The following is a 23,745-nucleotide window of genomic DNA, read 5'->3' as shown; positions in this document are numbered from 1 at the left end:
TCTCTTGATCAGTCTTGAGGTTTGTCAGTTTTCATTGATCCTACAAATAGCTTTTTGTTATTTTGATTTTCCTCTGTTGTCCATTTAAGAATTCATTAATTTCTGGTCTTCCTTAATTTTTCCTTCTTTTTGCATACTCATAGTTTATGTTGCTTTTCTTCCAGTTATATAAAGTTGAAGCTTAAATAATTGAGTTGATGTTTTTTCCCTAATACAAGCATTTGATGTTATAAAATTTTCTCTAAAAACTAGTTTTGAGTAGTGTTTTTGTGATACTTTATTTTCATATTTTTACTTTATGTATGTATATTTACAGTATGTTTCTTATGGACAACACATTGTTAGGCTCTTTATTTTTAGTACAATTTGATAGTTTCTGCTGTTAAATTACTGTGTTTGGACCCTTGAAATTAAATGTTTTTATCTTAAATTTCCATCTGGTTACTTGTTTTTTCTATTCCCATCTGTTCTTAGGTTCTGTTTACCTCTTTTCTGCCTTCCTTTAAATTAATTGAACATATTTTATGCTTTGTTTTATTTATTGGTCTGTTGACTAGATTATCTTCTTTTTATGTTTGCTCTAGGTTTTCTATTAATCTTTAACTTGTCACAGTATTCATTTGAATGATACTCTACTTCTCAGTAGTGTAAGAGCCTTATCACTTTTAAATATGTTATAAGCTACATAGTATACTACTGTGGCTTTTTCTTTAAGTGTCAAGTCGTTGTTTAAATATGGTTTTAAAATAAAAAAGAAACTTTATCATCAAGCAGAAATGGAGTAACAGTGAGTAGGGTGACCAGCAGTTCTGATATGTATCCAGGACTAAGGGCTTTCCTAAGATATGGGACTTTCAGTACTAATACCAGGACAGTCCTTAGCAAAGTGGGAAGATTGGTTACCCTAAAGATGACTCCATTTAACTGCCCCCACCTGAAACAATTAAGAAATGGGACAAAATGGATGAAGAACACTTATGAAGATACTGGACAAGCAGCAAAAGCCAGTGATCCCTCAGAGAGAAAACACATCAGGTGAGCCCCACTTATCCTTGGTTAGTGCCTGAAGAAAGTTTGCATGAAGCAGTGCAGTCAGGGGACACAGGTAGAGTTTGGTGGTTACCGTGAGTTGGAGAAATGGGGCTGGGAATGTGGGGAGGGAAGGCCACGGTGGCTAGATTTCCTGGGAAGAGAACCAAAGAAGAGAGACCTGCAGAGAGAGAGAGAAAGAGAAAGAGAGAGAGGGAGGGAGAACTGTGGAAAACTGCAGAAGGATACTCCCTGAATATCAAGCTAAAAAATAAGTGCGACACTGTAGAAAACTACTTGAGTCTGCAGAAAGAATTACTTGAATGGAATAGTCACCAAATAACACACAGGGCAGGGAATTGCTTGGGCATTAATCACTGGGCATCAGGTAGAGTACTTAGAAGGATTTTGCTTAACTTAATACGGCAAAATTAGCACAAGACTAAATCTTGCTATGGTCTTGTGTAACATAGCCAGGAGGATCAAACTGTTTTCAATTAACTTAGCCAAATTCCAGGACAAAGCTGAAGAATATTTTAGGAATACAAAAAGTTTCCAGCACCCAAAATGTAATACTTAAAATTCACAATGTCAGGCTTCCAATATGCATGTATGCAGAGAATCAGGAGAACCTTGACTCACAATGAGGAAGAAAAATCACTCAATTGAAACCAACACAGAAGTTAAATATATGCTAAGAGTAGACAAGGATATTGAAACAATGATTATAAAGATATTTCATATATTAAAAACTAAAATTTTTGAAGTTTGTTTATTTGAGAGAGAGAGAGAGAGAGAGAGGAAGAGAGATTGCACATGAGCAGGGGAGGGGCAGAGAGAGAGGAGAGGGAGAATTCCAAGCAGGACTTGCACAGTCAGTGCAGAGCCTGATGCAGGGCACAGAGCCACAAAATGTGAGTTGGTGACCTGTGCCGAAAGCAAAGTCAGATGCTTAATCGAATGAGCCACCCAAGCGCCTGTAAAAACTGAAATTTTGCGCATGTTAGAGTCACAGAAAACAAAAACAAAAACGTAGAATTTATAGAGATAAAAAATACTGAGATGAAAAATGAATGCGATTGATACCAGATTAGATGTGTGAAAGTTAAGATTGGTATATGCAAAGACAAGCAAGAGGAAGTACCCAAAATGAAGCACAGAAGGAAGAATAACTGAAATAAAATGAACAGCACATCAATGAGCCCTGGATCCAGAGGCCTAATATTGTTGTCATATTAGGCCCAATAATTGGATCCTCTGAAGGAGGGGAGAGAGAGAGGGCTTAGAAAAATCACAAGAAATAATGGCCATAATTTTTCCAAATTTGATAAAAACTAAATCCAAAGAGGCAAGAATGTCAATAAATGTTAAACACAGAAAATGTGGGTAAATCTATACCAATAACCATAATAATAAAACTGCTTAACCCAGTGATAAAAAGATTAAAGCAGCCCAGAGAAATATGATTCAGTATGGACAGAGGAAAGGAACAAAGTAAGTCTGATATCATATTTTTCATCAGAAGAACAAACAAACAAAAAACAGTGGAGCAAGGAAGTGGAACATCTTTAAAATAGCAAAAGAAAAAACTTAGAATTGTTTACTTAATGATAATATCTTTCAAAAATGAGGGTAAAATAAAAATTATTTCAAAATTACAAAAATTATAAGAATTTATTACCAATGAACTTGGTGTATAAGAAATGTTAAATCAAGTCCTTCAGCCAGAAGGATAACTTCCAGATATAAGTCTGATTTACACAAAGGAATCAGGAATAAAGGACGTGGTAATAATATGGGTAAAGACTTTTTTTTTCTTAAAATTTCCATATCTAAAAAAGGCAATAAAAATTTTAAGGCAAAAATTACAACAGTGTATTAGGAGTTTAATTTTTATGTAGAAGAAAATTATGACTGTAATAGCTTAAAGGCCAACGGAAGAATAATGGACGTATCCTGTTGTAGAATTTTTATACGATATGTGAAGTGGTATATTGCTTGAATATAGACTGTGATAATTTGTAGATGTATATTCGAAACCCTCAAACAACTACTAAAATGACACACAGAATCATAGCCAGTAAGTCAAGAAAGTAGATGAAATAATCCAAAAGAAAGCAAAACAAGGAAAAAGAGCTATACATAATAGGTAGGACAAATAGTTAACTAGTGGCAAAATGATAGATTTAACCTCAGTCGTTCCAGTAATCATGCTAAATATAAATGATCCAATTACTTCAATAAAAAGGCTAGGATTTTCATATTAGCTAAAAAAGCAAGACCCAACTGTATGCTATGTTGTTTCACTTTGTATTTAAAATACAAAGACCCAGGGGCGCCTGGGTGGCGCAGTCGGTTAAGCGTCCGACTTCAGCCAGGTCACGATCTCACAGTCCGTGGGTTCGAGCCCTGCGTCGGGCTCTGGGCTGATGGCCCAGAGCCTGGAGCCTGTTTCTGATTCTGTGTCTCCCTCTCTCTCTGCCCCTCCCCCGTTCATGCTCTGTCTCGCTCTGTCCCAAAAATAAATAAAAAACGTTTTTTTAAAAAAAAAATAAAAATAAAATACAAAGACCCAGTTATTTTAAAAGTTAAAGAATGGAAATAGAAATAGAATGCTAACACAAATCAAGAGAAAGCTGAGTTGGCAACAATATCAGAAAAATAGGTTAAAAACATTTTTTTATGTTTTTATTCTGTTTTTGAGAGAGAAAGGCAGAGCGCGAGCTGGGAAGGGGCAGAGAGAGAGAGAGAGAGAGAGAGAGACAGAATCCGAAGCAGGCTCTAGTCTCTGAGCTGTCAGCCCAGAGCCTGATGTGGGACCTGAACTCTTAGATGGTGAGATCATGACCTGAGCTGAAGTTGGAGACTTAACTGACTGAGCCACCCAGGCACCCTGGAGACAAATAGATTTTAAAGCAAAAAATATTACCTAGAATAAGGATCACTTCATAAAGATAAAAAGTTGAATTCATCAAGAGGACATAACATTCCTAAACATTTCCACCCAATAACAGACTTTCAAATAGATGAAGGTTCAGCAATGTATGACAAGGCTCTTCTTTTAATTTTCAGAGATACTGTAGGTTACCACTCTCTACTTTGACAGAAGCAGCTGCCACACTCTCAGTTTGTTCTTTTTTCTCTCATTGCATTTTTTTGGGAGAGTGTATTAGTTTTGTATTGCAGCATAACAAATTACCACAAACATAGATAGAGGCTTAAACAATATCCTGTTGTAGCTCACACTTCTATATGTCAGGTGCTGGACATGGCCTGGCTGGCTTCTCTGCTTGAGGTCTCGAAGGCTGAAATCAAGGTGTGGGTCAGGCTGAGTCTTTTTTTGGAAGCCATAGAGAAGAATTTGCTTCCAACCTCATTCAGGTTCTTCTTGAAATTCAGTTCCTTGCTGTTGTATAACTAACATGCCAGTTTTTTCAGTGGCTAGTAACCACTTCAGCTTCTAATGAATGCTCACATTCTTTCCCACATGTCCCCCTCCCTTTCCTAAACTAGCAATGTAGAGTCTCACAAGCTCAAATGGTATCTGTCACTTTGAATCTCTTCAAGTAGAGGCCAATTCCTTTTAAGGGATCTTCTGATTGGGATTATCCAGGATGATTTTCCTTTCTTGAAGTCACCTGTGCCACGTAACATAACCTAATCAGATTAAATTCATGACTGTTCCATCATATGTACAGGTCTCTACCACACTCAAGAGGGAGCCATTAGTGTGATTAAATACTGGGTTCTGTAACCTAGCTTCACTGACACCTAAGATTATCCAGCATACCATACAGTTTAACCATTTAAAGAGTGGTTTTTTAGTATATTCACAGAGTTACTCAGTCATCACCACAAATCAATTTAAAAGGAATTTTGTCATCTTCAAAAGAAAACTTATTACTTATTAGCAGTCACTGACTGTTAAACCCCATCTACTCTTGTCAATTGTAAGCAACCACTACTCTTTATATCTCTTTGAATTTGCCTATTCTGGACAGTTTAAATAAATTGAGCCATACAGTTGTAGTCTTTTGTGACTGGTTTCTTTCCCATTCCATAATGTGAAATGTTTTGAAGGTTTATCCATGTTGCAGCTTGTAGCGGTACTTTATTTCTTTGTATTACCACATAATATTTGGTAAAATTTTGTTTATCTAATTATCACTTGATGGACATTTGTGTGTTTACAATTAGGGGATTTTTGAATAATGCTTCTATGAATATTAATGTAAAAATTTATGTGTGAACCTATTTTCATTACTTTGGGAATGGAATATCTTTACTAGATTCAACTACTTTGGGTTGAACAGTGACTACAACTAACCTTTTGAGGAACTTCCAGACTGTTTTGAAGCTGCTGCATTATTTTACATTCCCACAACAGTGGATGAGGAATTCCATTTACTCCATATCTTTGCCAACACTGGTTATTTCATGTCATTTTAATTATGATGATCCTGGTGTGTGTGAAGTGTTATCTCATTGCAGTTTTGATATGCAGTTACTTAGTGTGATATGCTCTTGAACATCTTTTCATGTGCCTATTGGCCACTTCTGTTTCTTCTTCTGAGAAATGTCTATAGTATTCTCTGCTCATTGTTTAATTGGGCTATTTATCTTTTTATTATTGAACTGTAAGAGTTCTTTATATACCGTGAATACAAGTCCCTTATCAAAGATTGATTTGCAGATATATTTTCTACTCTGTGAGTTGTCCTTTCATTTCCTTGAGAGTGTCCTTTGTTGTACAAATATTTTAAATTTTGGTGATGTACTCTCTATTTTGTTTCTTTTTTTTTGCCTTTGGTGTCATATATGGGAAACCATGCATTATATAATATCTCAAAGGTTTTCTTCTAAGAATTTAATAGTTTTAGTTATTACATTTAGGTTTTTGACCCACTTTGAGTTAATTTTTGTGTGTGGTATGAGATAGGAGATAGGGATCCAACTTAATTCTTTAGCATGTGTCTATCCAGGGGTCCCAGCACCAATTGTTGAAAGATTTTTTTTCATTGAATTTATTTTTTATTTTGCATATTTTATTTTCCATATTTTAAAATTGTGTTTGTCATTTTTATATTTTCCATTTCTCTCCTTTTTTATGTTCATGTTTTCCTCTATATTCTTGAGCACGTAAAGCATACTTTTTTTTTTTAATTTTTTTTTTCAACGTTTATTTATTTTTGGGACAGAGAGAGACAGAGCATGAACGGGGGAGGGGCAGAGAGAGAGGGAGACACAGAATCGGAAACAGGCTCCAGGCTCTGAGCCATCAGCCCAGAGCCTGACGTGGGGCTCGAACTCACGGACCGCGAGATCGTGACCTGGCTGAAGTCGGACGCTTAACCGACTGCGCCACCCAGGCGCCCCACGTAAAGCATACTTTTAATAGCTGTTCTAAAAATCATTCTCTGTTCATTCTATGGTGTGTGATGTTTTCTTGTTTGTTTGTTGTATTAATTTTTTTTTCTGACTATGGAACAGATGTCTCAGCTTGGTAATTTTTTGTGGTATTCTAGACACTGAATTTTTACAGTTTTATTATTTGATTTTGTTGTATTTCTTTTACTGTGTTATACTTTATTCTGGCATGCAGTTATGTTATTTAAGATCTGTACGATCAGTTCAAAAATTGTCTTTAAGGTATTTGTAAGGTCCTCTATATAGCAACCCTAAGTTCAGTGTTAATTTATTTCAACTACTAAGTGCCTTTCTGTGGTCTCTGTAGAGTGCTCTTTGTATCATAAGGTCTCTCCACTCTAACTGTTTGGAATACAAACTATTCCAGTCCTACATGAACTACTGGCATTATTTGACTTATTGTTTTCTGGTTATTCTTTCTCTAGCTTCATGGAATTTCACACTCTGTGTTCAGTCATTATTCAGGCAAAAATTTAAGAAACCCCACAGTAGATTGATGTGTGTAGCTCTCTTTTCTCTCATATTTTGTCACCCAAATTCTTACATGGCCTCCCCAAAGTTTGACCTCTGTTTTCTCCACCAAATGAGCTCTCTGGGCTTTGTTTGCATTTGCTTCCCTGGGCTGCATCCTTAAATCTGCCTCCAGGTGTCAAGCCAGGGGAGTCATAGACTCATAGGCTCAGATGCCATTCCTGAGCTGCCTGTTATTTGAAAGTAGTTGTTTCATATATTGTTTCATTTTCTTGTTGTTTACAACTGGAGGTCAATTCCTAGAATGGTTAATGCTTCATGGGCAGAAGTGGAAGTCTTCTATCTGTCTGTTTTTATTTACAATAATGAATCTCTGATAAACAACATATAGGTCTTGCTCTTTTGTTTTTTTAAAAATGTAGACTGAAGATCTCTGCCTTTTATCAGAGTATTTTGTCCATTTATATTTAATATAATATTGGTATAATTGAGTTTAAGTCTTACCGTCATGGTATTTGTTTTTAAAATTTCCTTTATTTTTTCTTCTGTTGTTCTTCCCTTTGCCTTTTTTTGGATTAATTGAGTGTTTTTAAAGTCCACTTTTATCACTTTTATTGGATTTTTAGCTATACTTCTTTTGTGTTTTTTTTAGTGACTGCTGTAGTGATTGTAATAGTCATCTTTATCTTATCACAGTCTACCTTGAATCAATATTATACTACTTCATGTATAAGGTAAGAATATTACAATAGTGTAATTCCATTTGCTCTTTTCCTGTCCTTTGTGTAATTATTGCCATATATTTTACTTCTATGTATGTTATTAACCACACAATACATTATTTTTGGCTTTAAACAGATGATTTTCTTATAAAGAAATCATGATAAGAAAAAAATTCTTTTACTTACCCATGTAGTGTTCATTTTCTCTCATCTTTTTTTCCTATAGATCTGACTTGACTTCTGCTATAATATTTCTTTAGCTTGATGAACTTTATTTAACATTTGTAACTATGTTTCTCAATTGTGGCTATAAAATATGTTGGTTTTCATATGCCTGAAAACGTTTTTATTGTGTAATTGCATGTCTTTATATATGAAGGATATTTTTATTGGAAATAACATTCTAAGTTGACAGAATTTTTTTTCAATAATTTGAAAGTGTAATTTCCTTTTCTTCTGGCTTCCACTGTTTCTCTTAAGAATTCCTCTATTAGTCTTATTGTTTCCCTTTTGAAAACAGTATGTTTTTTTCCCCTATCTCTGGCTTTGTAAAATAGATTTTTTTCTTAATTTTTGAATGTCAGTAATTTTAATATGATGTATCTAAGTATCAATTTTATTTTTCATTGTGATTGCGAATTATATGGGTTACTTATTCCTAGCTTGATTTTTTTTCCATCGTTTTTGTAAAGTTTTCAGCCATTATCTCTTCAAATATTGCCACCTGTCCCATTGTGTCACTCTGTCTTCTATTTCCAGGAGTTTGCTTTACTTATGTTAGGCTTTTTCACTATGTCCATAATTTTTCTTAATGTGTTCTCTGTATTTTATATTCTTGTTTCTCCTTTGACCTGTGTTTCAATTCACTAATTCTTTGTTTAGATGTTTCCATTTTTCTGTTCAGCTTATGTTTTAATTATTTATTATTATTTAACATAATACCCCAAGCTCACAGTATTAAATAAAATTAAACCATTTTATTCATGGTTTTGCATCTTATTTTCTTGTTGAATTCTGCTAGGCAGTTCTTCTGTCAGTCTCTTCTGGTTGTGTATGTGTGTTTGTGCGTGTGTTTGTGTATGTGTGTGTATGTGTGTGTGTTTAATGTGACTACACTTATCTGACCACCTGATTTGTTTTGGATGTTTTCAAAATGTTTCCCTCACATCGCTAGGAGTCTGATCTGGCTGGTTGGTCTAGGGGTCATCAGCTATGAATGACTTTCTCTGCTGTCCTGTCATCTTCCAGTTTTGTAGACTGCTTCTGTATGTGGTATTCTTAGAATTCTAAGAAGGAGAGTGCAGAGTTTGTATGTCTCTTGAGGCCTAAGCTTAGAATTTGTATACCATCACTTCTACATTCTGTTGTTTTAAGGAAGTCTTGATGCCAATGCATGATCAAAGGTTGGGAAAAATCCCACTTTTTTGATAAGAGCAAGGATAAAGTAATGTTATGAAGTTTGCACATAGAAACATGAGAAGAATTTATGTCAGTTATTTTTCATCTCATCTAATTAGTTCTAACTTTTATGTATATTTGTTTCTTTAAAAAATTTTTTTAAACATTTATTTATTTTTGAAAGACAGAGGGAGACAAAGCATGAGCAGGGGAGGTGGGGGGAGATACCGAGGGAGATACAGAATCTGAAGCAGGCTGCAGGCTCTGAGCTGTTTGTTAGCACAAAGCCTGATGCAGGGCTTGAACTCATGAACTGTGAGATCATGACCTGAGCTGAAGTCAGATGCTTAGCCAGCTGAACCACTCAGGCGCCCCTGTATGTTTGTTTGTTTGTTTCTTAAAATATAACTCATATGGCATAAAATCCTTCATGTTAAATGGTTTGTAGTATAATCAGTAGGTGTGTATCTATCATCATCATATAGTTCCAGAATTATTTACCCCAAAACAAAACCCCATACCCTTTAATAGTTTCTTCCTATTCTTCCTTCCCCCAGCACCCAAAAGCCACTAATACACTTTATTTCTCTATGAATTTGTCTATTCTGGATACTTAAATGCAGTCATACAATCCTTGGGCGTTTGAGACTGGCTTCTCTGACTTAGCATAATGTTTTTAAGGTTCATTCATATGGTAGCATATATTGTTAGTCCTTTGCTTCTATTTATGGCTGAATAATACTCAGTTATGCATACCACACGTTTGTACATTCATCAGTTGATGGATCTTTGGCTTATTTCCAATCTTCTGCTGTTATGAATAATGCTGATGTGAATATTTTCATATAGGCATGTTTTAATTTTTTTTGGTATATATGTGGGAGTGAAATGTTTAGTCATATGATAAATCTGTATTTAAACTTGGGGAACTGCCAGGCTGTTTTCTAGAGATACTGAACCAGATTTTTACATTACCACCAGCAATATTTGTGGGTTCTAATTATTTTATCCTCACCAACACTGGTTTTTGTCCACTATTTTGATTATTACTATCCTAGTGGATATTAAGTGTTAGCTCATTGTGTTTAAGTTTATTTATTTTTTTGATAGAGATAGAGTGTGAGTGTGGCAAGGGCAGAGAGAGAAGATCCCAAGCAGTCTCGGCACTGTCACTGCAGAGCCCAATGCAGGGCTCGAACTCCGAACCATGAGATCATGACCTGAGCTGAAATCAAGAGTCTGACAACTTGACCAACCAAGCCCCTCATTGTGGGTTTGATTTGCATTTCCCTTATGACTAATGATGCTCTTTTCATTTGCTCATTAGCATTCATTTATCTTCTTTGGAAACTATCTACCCAAATACTTTGCCCATTTTAATTTTTTTTAATATGAAATTTATTGTCAAATTAGTTTCCCTACAACACCCAGTGCTCATTCCAACAGGTGCCCTCCTCAATGCCCATCACTCACTTTCCCCTCCCTTCCACCCCCCATCAACCCTCAGTTTATTATCAGTTTTTAAGAGTCTATTATGGTTTGCCTCCTTCCCTGTCTGTAACTTTTCCTGCTTCCCCTCCCCCATGGTCTTCTGTTAAGTTTCTTAGGATCCACATAAGAGTGAAAACATATGGTTTTTGTCTTTCTTTGTATGACTTATTTCACTTAGCATAACACTCTCCACTTCCATCCACCTTGCTACAAAGGGCCATGTTTCGTTCTTTCTCATTGCCAAGTAGTATTCCATTGTGTATATAAACCACAATTTCTTTATCCATTCATCAGTTGATGGACATTTAGGCTCTTTCCATACTTGGGCTATTGTTGAAAGCATTGCTATAAACATTGGGGTACAAGTGCCCCTATGCATCAGCACTCCTGTATCCCTTGGGTAAATTCCTAGCAGTGTTATTGCTGGGTCATAGGGTAGATCTATTTTTAATTTTTTGAGGAACCTCCACACTGTTTTCCAGAGTGGCTGCACCAGTTTGCATTCCCACCGACAGTGCAAGAGGGTTTCTCCATTTCTCCACATCGTCTCCAGGACCTATAGTCTCCTGATTTGTTCATTTTAGCCACTCTGACTGGCATGAGGTGATATCTTAAATAATAGTATTTTTAGAGTTATTTATGTGTTCAGGGTTATTGGAGATATGATTCTTAAATATTTTCTCCTATTCTGTAGAATGTCTCTTCACTTAAAAATTTTTTAAAAAATATTTATTTATTTTTGAAGGAGGGAGAGACAGAGCATGAATGGGGGAAGCAGAGAGAGAGAGGGAGACATAGAATCCGAAGGGGCTCCAGACTCTGAACTGTCAGCACAGAGCCAAATGTGGGGCTCTAACTCATGAACTGTGAGATCATGACCTGAGCTGAAGCCAGACACTTAACGGACTGAGCCACCCAGGCGCCCCTGTCTCTTCACTTTCTTGATGGTGTTTTTTAAGGGAGAAAGGTTTCTTATTTTGATGATATCCAATATATCTGCTTTTTTTCTATTGGTTACTCCTGCTTTTGGTCTCATATGTAAAGAAGTCTTATCTAATTCAAAATCATGAAGATTGACACATATTTTCTTACAACATTTTTATCATTTTAGTTCTTACACTCAGATCGTTGATCCGTTCGAGTTAATTTAAAAAAAAAATATTTATTTATTTATTTTGAGAGAGAGAGCGAGTGAGCACAAGCGGGAGAGGGACAGAGAGTGAGGGAGAAAGAAAATCCCAAGCAGGCTCTGTACCATCAGCACAGAGCCTGATGCAGTGTTTGATCTCATGTACCGTGAGATCATGAACTGAGCTGAAATTGACAATCAGACGCTTAACAGACTGAGCCACCCAGGTGCCCCTAGAGTTAATTTTTATATATGTTATGAGGTACAAGTCCAAATTTTATCTTTTGCATGTTGTTATCAAGTTATCCCAACATCATTGGTTGAAAAGACTGTTCTTTCTCCATTTAATGGTCTTGTCACCCTTGTTGAAAATCAGTAAATTATAGATGTATGGGATTGTTTGTGGACCTAAGTCTATTTTATTTATTGCTGTGTCTCTCCTTATGCTAATACTACACTGGTTTGATTGTTGTACCTCTGTAGTACGTCTTGAAATTGGGAAGAGTAAGCAGTCCTCTAACTTGGTTCTTTTTTTTCCCCCAAGATCATTTTGGCTAGTTGGTATTTGTTGTAACTCCTACAAATTTTAGGATCTTCATGTCTCTTCCTATAAAAAATGTGTTTGGAATTTGATAGATGCTGCATTGAGTTTGTAAATCAATTGGATGATTTGCTATCTTAATATTAAGCCTAATAATCTGTGAATAGAAGTCTTTCCATTAATTTCTTTCAACAATGTTTTGTAGTTTTCAAAGTACAAGTCCTCTATTTTTGTATTTAAGTATACTCCTAAGTACTTTATTCTTCCTAGTGCTATTGTCAGTAGAATTTTTTTCTTAATTTTATTTTTGGTTTGTTCATTATAAGTGTATAAAAATACAATGAAGCTGATTCTCTATAATTGATCTTTTATTCTACAATATTGCTGAATTTGTTTATTAGCTCAAATATTTTTTGTGTGGATCCCTCTTAGTTTGCTATATGTAAGATCATGTCACCTGCAAATTGAGTTAGTTGTAAACATTTTCTTAAAATCTAAATGCCTTTTGTTTCTTTTTCTGCCTAATTGCCCTTTGCAGAACCTCCAGGACAATGTTGAATAGAAGTGACAAGAGAGGGCATTTTTGTCTTGTTCCTGATCTTAAAAGGAAAGCTTTCAGTCTTTCACCATTAAATATGATGTTAGCTATGTATGTTTCATATATGTTCTTTACAGTTTGATGCAATTCCTTTCTTTTCCTAGTTTCTTGAGTATTTTCCATGTATTGAGATGATCATGTTGGTTTTTTTCTCCTCTTTCTCCATTAGTATGGTGTATACTTGATTGTTTCCTAGTTGTTGAAACAGGTTTATCCCAATCCTGGGATAAGTTCTGTTTTGTCATGATAAATAATACTTTTTATATGCTAGTGGACTCATTTTGCTACTGTGTCTTAAGGATTTTACACCTATAAACATAAGTGCTGTTGGACTGTCATCTTTTTTGTGATGACTTTGGTCTTTGTATTGGGTTAGTAGTGGTCTCATAGAAACAGGACGTGTTTTCTTTGCTTCTCTATTGTGGAAATATTCTTGAATAATTAGTATTAATTATTCTTTAACCATTTGGTAGAATTCACGAGTGAAGCCAGCTGATCGTGAGCTATATTTTGCTGGTACTTTGTTGATTGCTGACTTATTTGTTTGTTTGTTTGTTTGTTTGTTTGTTTTTACTGGAGTGTAGTTGACATAAAATGTTACAGTAGCTTCAGGTGCACAGTATAGTGACTCAACAACTCTGTACGTTATGCTGTGTTTCCCAGGAGTGTAGCTGCCATTGGCTGTCATACAGCACCATTGAATGTATTCTCTATGCTGCACCTTTCATCCTTGTGACTTATTCATTCTGTGACTACAAGCCTGTACCTCACCCATTCTCTTCATTGTTAGAGTTTATGCATATTTTCTACTTCTTCTTAAGTCAGTCTTGTTGTTAGTATCGTTCCAAAAAGTTGTCCATTTTATCTAGGTTTTCTAATTGATTGGCATACAGTTGTTTATAATGTTCCCTTGTAATTCTTCTTTCCTACCATTTGTCAGTGGTATATCACCTCTTCCTTCCTGATTTTCTTTTTTTTAAGTTTATTCATTTATTTTAGGAGAGAGACAGGAAGAGAGAGGGAGAGAGAACATGTATTTAACTGTGAGTGAGTGGAGGAGGAGCAGAGAGAGAGGGTGCGAGAATCCCAAGCAGGCTCCATGCTGTCAGTACAATGCCACAGCTTGATACCACGAACCATGATCATGACCTGAGCCAAAAGTCGGATGCTCGACTGACTGAGCCACCCAGGCACCCCTTAAAGGTTTTTCTTTTCTTTTTCTTTTTTGAAAAAGTTTATCATTCTTTTTTTTAAAGTTTATTATTTTTGTGAGCTGGGGGAGGGCCAGAGAGAGGGAGACACAGAATGCAAAGTAGGCTCCAGGCTCTGAGCTGTCAGCACAGAGCCTGTTGAAAGGCTTGAACCCACAAACTGCAAAATCATGACCCATGGTTCAGTTTCGCTCTCTTCCTTGAGGATGCAAGATTGTATCACCTGGCCATGCTGGGTTTTCAAACCCATGCCTCCTTATTCTTGCTTGTCTATTCTATGTATAGTGAAATTCAGTTGCTACCTCAAAATTCTTTCTTTGGATCTTGTTTGAATCTCAGCTTTATTTCTAGCATCTGATAATCGCTTTTGGTTTAAGATAGGATATATGTTAAAAAATGTTTCAGTAAATTTTAGCCTTGATTTTCTGTGTATATATCTTTTGAATTTTATTGAGAATGTCAAGCAGATATTTTAAATGTTGTACATCTGTTTTATAGCACATATTTTTCAAAACTGTGTACTTTATTTGCATATCAAATGCTGACTTTTCCATAATGTTTTATTTTCATTTTTTTGTGTGTGTTTGCTTATCAATAGATACAGAACCATCTGGGTTTGTTTTAAAATTTAGACAAAACAGTGTGGATAGCTTCTCTTTAGTTTTATTCATGTTCCACAAGCAGGTTGTTATTAGAACCTTTCAAGTAACAATGTATCCTGGAAGAACTGTTAGATGTAAGCTTATGTTACTCACTGTTCCAGCACCCTGATGCTAGTGGGAATAAAACATAATCATAGGCTTATTGTGTATCCTTTTCTTGTCTATGTTTGATACAGCCATTGTGCCTGGATTCTGCTTTCCATAACATGCTTTCTCTTTTGCCATTGCTACTGTGCTAGTATAAGCTGTAACAATGACCATTCCTTCCCCGTCCCCTCTCTTGGAAATTTTGCCAGCAGTTAGGTCTAAATTGAACCAGCTTTCTATGGGGGGGGGTGTATTCATTACCTAAAACATTAGATTTTCCTGTATCACACTTTCTACCAGCTGTATGGCATCATGCCACTGATATGCTTCATGATTGCCCCAGAACTGCTTTCTGAAATGCTCATTTTCAAGAAGGGACAGTGAGTAGCATTACACCAGGGGTCCCCTTTTAATTTCCAGAGGTATTGTAGTTTACTACTTCCTGGTTTTATTTGTGTCATTGTCACAATACCCAAATTCCTGTCATTGCTGTCAAGTTTCCTTATTATATTAGTGGTAATCTGAAGGGAGGATGTTAGATGTGATTGCTGAATTTAAACATCTTATTCAGAAGTTAAAGCATTTGTTTTTCTCATGAAAAAATGCAGCCAGGAGATTCATAAAATACTTATAGTAACCCATTTCTCATTTTAACTTTTTTAGGTAATGCTTTGCATGTAGTAGGCACTCAATAAATTGTGTTTTTACCTGAGTGAATTAATTAGTAGTGTCACATAATAAACTTTCTATGAAACAACTTATCTTTTAAAACAAATGTTAAAAAGTTAAAGTTCTTAACATTGTTTCTTATTATAGAAGTAATAGGAATTTATTATAGAAAATTGATGATGCAGAAAAATCTTATTAAATTAAAATAACCACAATTAATTTTTCCATAGGCATATTTATACATTTTAAAATGAAATTTTGAGCATTCTAAACATAATGTTTTGTGTTTTGATTGCACTTAAATTATCATGAACTTTTTTTTCTAAATTTCCTTGTCATTGTTTCATAATGTAATGGAAAATGTGAAAACTTACCCTTTCCTCAATTTTATAAAGAGGATGATGATTATTTAGCATTTTCCCATGATGACTTTGTGTTATTTCTATCCTGTGTGATAGTAGAGTTATGCTTCTGAAAATTTCTGTAAGGTATAGGTATTTGGTTTTCACTGTTTTTGCCAGTGCATTTCTTTATCCTTTGAGGTTAACACTTGTTGATAACCTTATGCTAGTCTCTCAGGATTTCCCTCTCACTTTCAAATTTTCTACACGCAAGAGGTGGTATTTAATGTCTGGTCTTTTGATTCATACTTCCTGATTGTGTGTTTGTTTCTGGCATTAATTATCTGCGTGACTTTGGGTAGTTGCTGTACCCAGGCTTGCTTATCTTAGAAATGGTCCTCTGATGTAGTACTTTCTACATAGAATCGTTGTGAGGATTAAATGATGTAATTCATGTAAACCACCTGGTATACTATGTGGCAATGGGGTGGTATTTATATATTTTAAAACAGATCTAGTATGTGCACTGACCAACTAGAATAGATGCTAGCCACAAACAGTTGGTTGACTGAACATTGGCTTCCCTGGTCAAAGTAAGGGAAACCTCAAATAAATGTTATCTTAGTTGTAATAATGATGAAGATGATTATGAGGGTGGCAGTGATGATGGTGTTTGGCAAGCAGTTACCAAACCAAGTCATTATGCCCCAAATAAGCACCAAAGGTGTGAGCTTTCATATATGAACTTGATCTCTCATCTGAAAATTTTGGATTCTGTTGTAAAATTAATATCAAAACCTATTAAATTTTATATTATGAAGACATAAAAAGTCAGGCTTTAAATGTGATTCTTTTTAGTTCACAAATAGAATTTTTATTAAGCCTTGAAGCTTTTCTTATCCAAAGAAGAGAAACATTTGTGTATATTAATTTAAAAGCGCTATTTTTTGATAATTCTACATGTATTTTTTTCAAGTAAGGACGTGTATAGTCTCAAAGTTTTCTGTATTTATTGATCCTTTGTTGTTATGTGTAAATATAATAAGATGCATTTTTAATATTCTTTATCAAAGCTATATTATTCAGTCTTGTGCTTAAATAACTTAATACACATAATACTCACATGAATCTTTAAGGAATAGTTAAAAAGTATTCTTTTTGGCTATAACTTTTATGTTTTACTCTATTGCTTGCCCCTACATATTATAGAGCATTAGACAAAATTTTAACACGGAATTTACTCCATAAATTGTCCTGCTTTAATATTTGAGCCACATATGTTATATATAATAAAAATAAAACTTGGGAAATGTCCTTTGGACTTTGCTATCACTCAAATTTGTAAAATAAATTCTTTGTCTTGATAGCTATTATACTTGATAGCTATTATACTTGCTATTGTTATGCATATATTTGTAATATTTTTACTCTTTTCTTTAGCTTGCCAGTGTAATGGACATAGCACTTGCGTCAATAATAATGTGTGTGAACAGTGTAAAAATCTCACCACAGGAAACCAGTGTCAAGACTGCATGCCAGGTTATTACGGAGATCCGACTAACGGAGGACAGTGCACAGGTAAGTAGTTTTTCCCTTACCTGTGTATTTGTACTGCAGAAATGAAAGTTGAGAAAGATGAACCTCTTGTGGAAAATACTGTCTTATTGTGGAAAATACATTTTATTAAGGAAAATTTTTCCCATGAAGCTTAAATATTTTTGGAAAGTAGTATTTATTCATTAGAGACGATGTGAGCTATAACAGTTTTGTGGTATACTTACTTTAAAAAGTATTTTTCTTATTTCAAAATGAATACATGTTTATTATAGGAAATTTAGCAAATACAGATACATTAAAAATCACCTATAATCTCACTATTCACAAATAATCACTGCTGATTGTTTTCTATATCTATTTTTATTTTTTAAATATTTATTTATGTTTGGGAGAGAGAAAGAGAGAGAGACAGAGACAGAGTGTGAGCGGGGGAGGGGCAGAGAGAGAGGGAGACATAGACTCTGAAGCAGGTTCCAGGCTCTGAGCTGTCAGCCCAGAGCCCAATGTAGGGCTCGAACTCAAGAACCACAAGATCGTGACCGGAGCCGAAGTCGGATGCTTAACCAACTGAGTCACCCAGGCGTCCCTGATTGTTTTTTAATAATAGTAAATTATTGTTTTGACTTTAGAAATAAGAAACAATTAAAGGTTTTGTGTATGCCTTACATCAGGTAAGATTTTTGTGTTTGCAGTCAATCCTGGGCTGAAATCCCTCTCTGCCACTGTTTATGTGTCTGGCCGTGGCCACTTAACCTTAGTGCCTCCTTTTTCTCGTATGCAAAAGGCAGATGATAAAGATCAAATGAGATCACATGTAATAGAGGTCATGTAATAGGAATTGAAGCACATTAAAGGAGCATTTTAAGTGCTATTCTCATCACATTTTTTTTTTGTTTACTAAACTCTACTTTTCTCTATCTTCCCCTCTATCCTGCTGCTTTTTCCTCTTATTTTGCAGAGAATTAAAAAAATTGTTAAGTTTATTTTTGAGAGTGAGAGAGAGACAGCAAGAAGGGGAGGGGCAGAGAGAGAAGGAGATACAGAATTCCAAGCAGGCTCTAGGCTCTGAGCTGTCACATGGAGCCCAATGTGGGGCTCAAACCCATGAGCCATGAGATCATGACCTGAGCCTAAGTTGGACGCTCAACTGACTGAGCCACCCAGGCACCCCATGCCAGAGAATTTTTAAGTGTTCTTTTAAGTTTCCTTTTAAATTATAATTTTATAGTAATCCTTTTTTTATTAAAATATGAGTGGAGGAGGGGCAGAGACAGAGAGGGAGACACAGAATCTGAAACAGACTCCAGGCTCTGAGCTGTCACCACAGAGCTCAAACTCGGGAATGGTGAGATCATGACCTGAGCCGAAGTTGGATGGTCAACCGACTGAGCCACCCAGGTGCCCCCATAGTAATCCTTTTTTATATCTGGATTGGTCCTTGTCCCTTACATTTTTAATCCATTATTTCTAATGGAGATTGCCCATAAAGCACCCACAGAAAAGCCTCCATAATTGGCTGTGGAAAGATGAAGACTCTCTAGAAGTTTTTTTTTTTTTCAACTTTTTTTTTTTTTTATATTTTTTATTTTTGGGACAGAGAGAGACAGAGCATGAACGGGGGAGGGGCAGAGAGAGAGGGAGACACAGAATCAGAAACAGGCTCCAGGCTCTGAGCCATCAGCCCAGAGCCTGACGCGGGGCTTGAACTCCCGGACCGCGAGATCGTGACCTGGCTGAAGTCGGACGCTTAACCGACTGCGCCACCCAGGCGCCCCCCCTCTAGAAGTTTTAACACTGTTTGCGTATTGCGAATAATGCTGCTGTGAACCTTATTGCCGAGTCTTTGTTGAATACTGGTTTTCAATTCTTTTGTGTATAAACTAGGAGAGGAATTGTGGGGTCACGTGGTAATTCTATGTTTAACTTTTTGTAAAAGTGCCAAATTGTTCGAGTTGTTTTCCATAGTGGCTGCATCATTCTGTATTTTCACCAGAAATGTCAAAGATTCCAATTTCTCCACATCCATGCCAACACTTGTTATTTCCCATATTTTAAAAAAATTTGACCCTTCTAGTAGGTATGAAATGATATCCCTTTATAGTTTTGATTTGCATTTCCTTAATGACTAGTGATGTTAAGTATCTTTTCATGTGGTTGATAGTCATTGTAGATTTTCTCTGGAAAATTTCTATTCAAGTCCTTTGCCCATTTAAGAACAATTTATTTTTTAAATTGTGGTAAAATATACATAACATAAAATTTACCATTTTACCATTTTTGTGTTTGTAGCAGAGGCAATAACTGCATTTATATTGTTTTAAAATCGTCATTACCATCCAACTCCAGAACTTTTTTCATCTTGCAAAATGGAAACTCTATAGTTATTAAATAATAATTCTCCATTACCCTCACGCCAGCTTTTGGCACCATTTTACTTTTTGTCACTATGAATATGAGTGCTGTAGGTAGTTTGAAATATGTGGCATCCACAGTATTCCATGTTGTAGCATGTGTCACAATATCCTTTCTCCTCAAGGCCTAATGATACTCTGTTGTGCGCATACATGCATTTTGTTTATCCCTTCATCCACTGATGGACCCCTGAGTTGCTTCCACCCTTTGGTATTGTGATGAATGCTGGGATGAACATAGGTGTACAAATACTTGTTCAAAATCCTGTGTCTTTTCATGTGCTTATAGGCCATTTCTGTAGCTTTGAAGAAATGTCTGTTCAAGTCCTTTGCCCTTTTTTATTTGGGTTGTTTGATGTTGTCATTGAATTATAAAGGTTTTTTGTATATTCTAGATATGAAGCCCTTATCAGATACATGATTTGCAAATATGTTCTTCCATTCAGCGGGTTGTCTTTGAACTTTCTTTATACTGTCCTCTGGAACACAAAAGTTTTCAATTTTGATGAAGTCCAGTTTATATATTTATTTTTTTGTTGCTTGTGTTTTGGGTGCATTTCTAAGAACTCATTGGCCCATGCAGTGTCATGAGGATTACCAAAGTATTAGTTTTTTGCCAACATAGGCAAAAGGAGCATTTGAATAACTGTATTAGCTACAAAATATTTTAAATGAGAATGGCAAGTTATATCACTCCAGTAGGCCTAAGTGCTTTTACAAGTATGTTCCCCTTTGGGGATGATACTTCTGTGCTAGGTTTAAGACTAAGTTCAGTTATTCTGTGTTAATTTTCGTTACTGACATTACACATCTGGCAAGCTGAGGCACAATGCAGTGGAAAATTAAAGGGAATGAAAGATAAATGCCTATCTTATTCACTATTGCACATTCTTTGATAGTTTATGAAGCTGTAAATAATTCCTTATAGTTTCCTTGTTTCTTAAAGTTGGCAAGATAATATTTTGCTGTCTATGACTTCTCTATGGTGATGTAATATATGAAAGTCATTTTTATTTTTTAGGGCCACATTAGCTATCAAACTAAATCAACAATATGTCACATCTGGTGAATTATTTTTAATGCAGCCATGGCTAAAATCAATTTATAAAAAAATGGGAAGTGTAAATTTATTGCTATTTCTCTATTCACCTTATTGAAAAAGTTCATTTTTCATTAGTAGATGCATTTATTAAAATTCAAAGTTCTGATGACATTAAGAGAAAGAAGGAAGTAGATTTATGTTTGAATGGTAAGGCTTTAGAAGTACTGCAGATGCAGATATTATTTTTTAAATTCAGTCTACTAAAGTTATTTTAACATTGTTGCCAATATTATATAAATGTACTTGTAGATTTTCCTCAGATTGCTCTTAGCCTATGGCACATTTATAGCTATTCTTTTATTATAATTAACTCTTCAAAGTGGTTTTATTAATACTGGTCAGAATGGCCAACATTAACAACACGAGAAACGACAGGTGTTGGTGAGGATGTGGATGAAGGGGAACCCTCTTGCACTGCTGATGGGAATGCAAACTGGTGCAGCCACTCTGGAGAACAGTATGGAGTTGCCTCAAAAAGTTAAAAATAGAACTACGCTACAACCCAGCAATTACACTACTAGGTATTTACCCAGAGGATACAAAAATACTGATTCAAAGGGACACATGCACTCTGATGTTTACAGAAGCATTATCAACAATAGTGAAGGTAGGGAAAGAACCCAAATGTCCATTGACTGATGAGTGGATAAAGAAGAGGTGGTGTGTATGCACAATGGAATATTACTCAGTCATCAAAATAACGAAATCTTGGAAGACCTGGATGGCTCAGCTGGTTAAGTGTCCGACTTCGGCTCAGGTCATGATCTTGGGATTCGTGAGTTTGAGCCCCGCGTCTGGCTCTGTGCTGACAGCTCAGAGCCTGGAGCCTGCTTTGGATTCTGTGTCTCCCTTTCTCTCTGCCCCTTCCTCCCTCGTTCTCTTCTCAAAAATAAATAAACATTAAAAAATTTCAAAAAAAAAAAAGGATGAAATCTTGCCATTTGTCACAACATGGATGGAGCTAGAGAGAACTATGATAAGTGAGATAAATCAGAGAAAGACACAAATACCATATGATTTCACTCATATGTGAAATTTAAGAAATGGAACAGATGTACATAGGGATAAAAAAGGAAATAGAGAGGCAGACCATAATAAAGACTCTTAACTATAGAGAACAAACTGAGGGTTACTGGAGGGGAGCTGGGTGGGGGATGGGCTAAATGGGTGGTGGGTATTAGGGAGGGCATTTGTTGGGGTGAGCACTCGGTATCATACGTAAGTGATGAATCACTTTATTCTACTTCTGAAAGTACTAGTACTTCCTATGTTAACTATGTTAACTAAATGGAAATTAAATAAAAGCTTGAAATAAACCAAAACACTTTAAAAATGGTTTATTAAAATTACTTTGTTTCTCATCGATGTCCAGGAAGATTCTCTGATGCAAATTTGCTCTAGGGCTGCCTGCTATTTACTTCCATCCTTCTTTCTTTCCTTTTGTCTATGTATGTTTGTATGTGTGTATGTGTGTGTGATCTATCTATCATTTATCTATCATCTATCAGTCTTTGTAACTATGGAAGTGTGTAATATTGTAAAGAGCTTGGGCTTTGGAATCCTACTACTTGGGTCCATATCCAGGCAAAGCCACTGTATCTTGGATAATTATTTAACCTTTTATTGTCTCAGTTTCTTCACCTAAAAATAGTGTGACTAATTTAATTTATTGTGAGGCTTAAATGAGATACTTTACATTGGAAATAATATGTGTTTCTGGCAAATGTTAACTCTAGAATGCTATTATTGCAATTATTACTATTATTTTTATTATTACAGTTGATAACACCAGTAGGCTTAAGTATGTTAAGAAGAATGTATAATTTAGACTTTTGGAACAGTATTATTTTTGTCATATAATCTCCAATCTGACTCATGAATTTTAGTAAACGAAAATAAGTGGATGCTTCTTTGAATAGGATGGCTTAGTATACTACAATGGCTCAACACTTAACACACTGAATTACTTTCCAATGAGGGATTACCCCTGAATTCACATACTATTATTGAGTACTTAACTATATGCAAAACCCTGTGTTAGGACTTAAATTTCTATACATCGTGTGGGTGCTATAATAGTGTTATGAGGAGTTTGAATGATAGAAACAGGGAGAAAAAGACTAATTCTGTCGGAAGGATCTGGGTAGGCCCTTTGGAGCTGAGTTCAGTTTATAAATTTCAGTGTTACGTGTTTTATCATTAGTTGCATGCTTTCATTATACCTTGTTCTCAATGTGAGACAACTGAACTATAATGCTGTCAATCCCTAAAATGTTTTAAAATATTTATGTGTACTTGTTTTGAGTATTCATAAAAAGATGTATTATAAGAACAAAAAATCCTCTCCAAATCATGAAATGTAAGCATTTTAAAAGTTGCAGTCATGTATGATCAAGAGTTTTCTTCATCTAGGTTTTACTGTTTTGGTTAATTTTTTGTAGGATGTTTAATGGAATTAGTTGGTATTATCAATAAGATTATTTATCATTGCTTTCATAATTGGTTTTGGCAAAGTCTAATACTTATTAAATTATGTCTTTTAGTTCATTTTGTTGTTCTTTTCATAGGCTTTTGAATAATAAACACTGCTGATTTATTTTTCTTCCTACATATGTTTTTATTTTTAATGTGATAAAGAAACTCTTATTATTTTCCAATTTTGGAAAAAAAAGAGTTCTGTCAACATAGTGACAGTTCCGTTTTTACCTTTGTTTCTTATGAATACAACTTCTGTTTTTCTTTGTGGTAGATTGTGGATATCTGCCCATAACTGACTCTTACAGAAGTATCTAATATTTCAATAAATACACTGGACTATGACACAACTATCCTCTGAGCCTAGAGGGTAGTAAAAAGGAATATGAATGAACTCTTCTTTCTCTTGAGTATGATGGGAGAT

The 23,745-nt window shown here is 35.2% G+C and overlaps 1 protein-coding gene across 2 annotated transcripts in view; it reads left to right on the top strand.

The window, feature by feature from the left end:
• Nucleotides 1-23,745, top strand: part of ATRNL1 (attractin like 1) — a 789,020-nt gene that overhangs the window by 201,882 nt on the left and 563,393 nt on the right. For both annotated transcript variants that reach the window (XM_030334763.1, XM_030334762.1), the window contains exon 19: nt 17,217-17,354. In XM_030334763.1, coding sequence (XP_030190623.1) covers nt 17,217-17,354 — 138 coding nt within the window. The remainder of the gene's footprint in view (nt 1-17,216; nt 17,355-23,745) is intronic.

Source organism: Lynx canadensis, chromosome D2 (assembly GCF_007474595.2).
Source record: "Lynx canadensis isolate LIC74 chromosome D2, mLynCan4.pri.v2, whole genome shotgun sequence".
Taxonomy (NCBI): Eukaryota; Metazoa; Chordata; class Mammalia; order Carnivora; family Felidae; genus Lynx; species Lynx canadensis.
The sequence above is the reverse complement of the archived record's forward strand: the minus strand, read 5'-3'. Positions and strand labels throughout refer to the sequence as shown.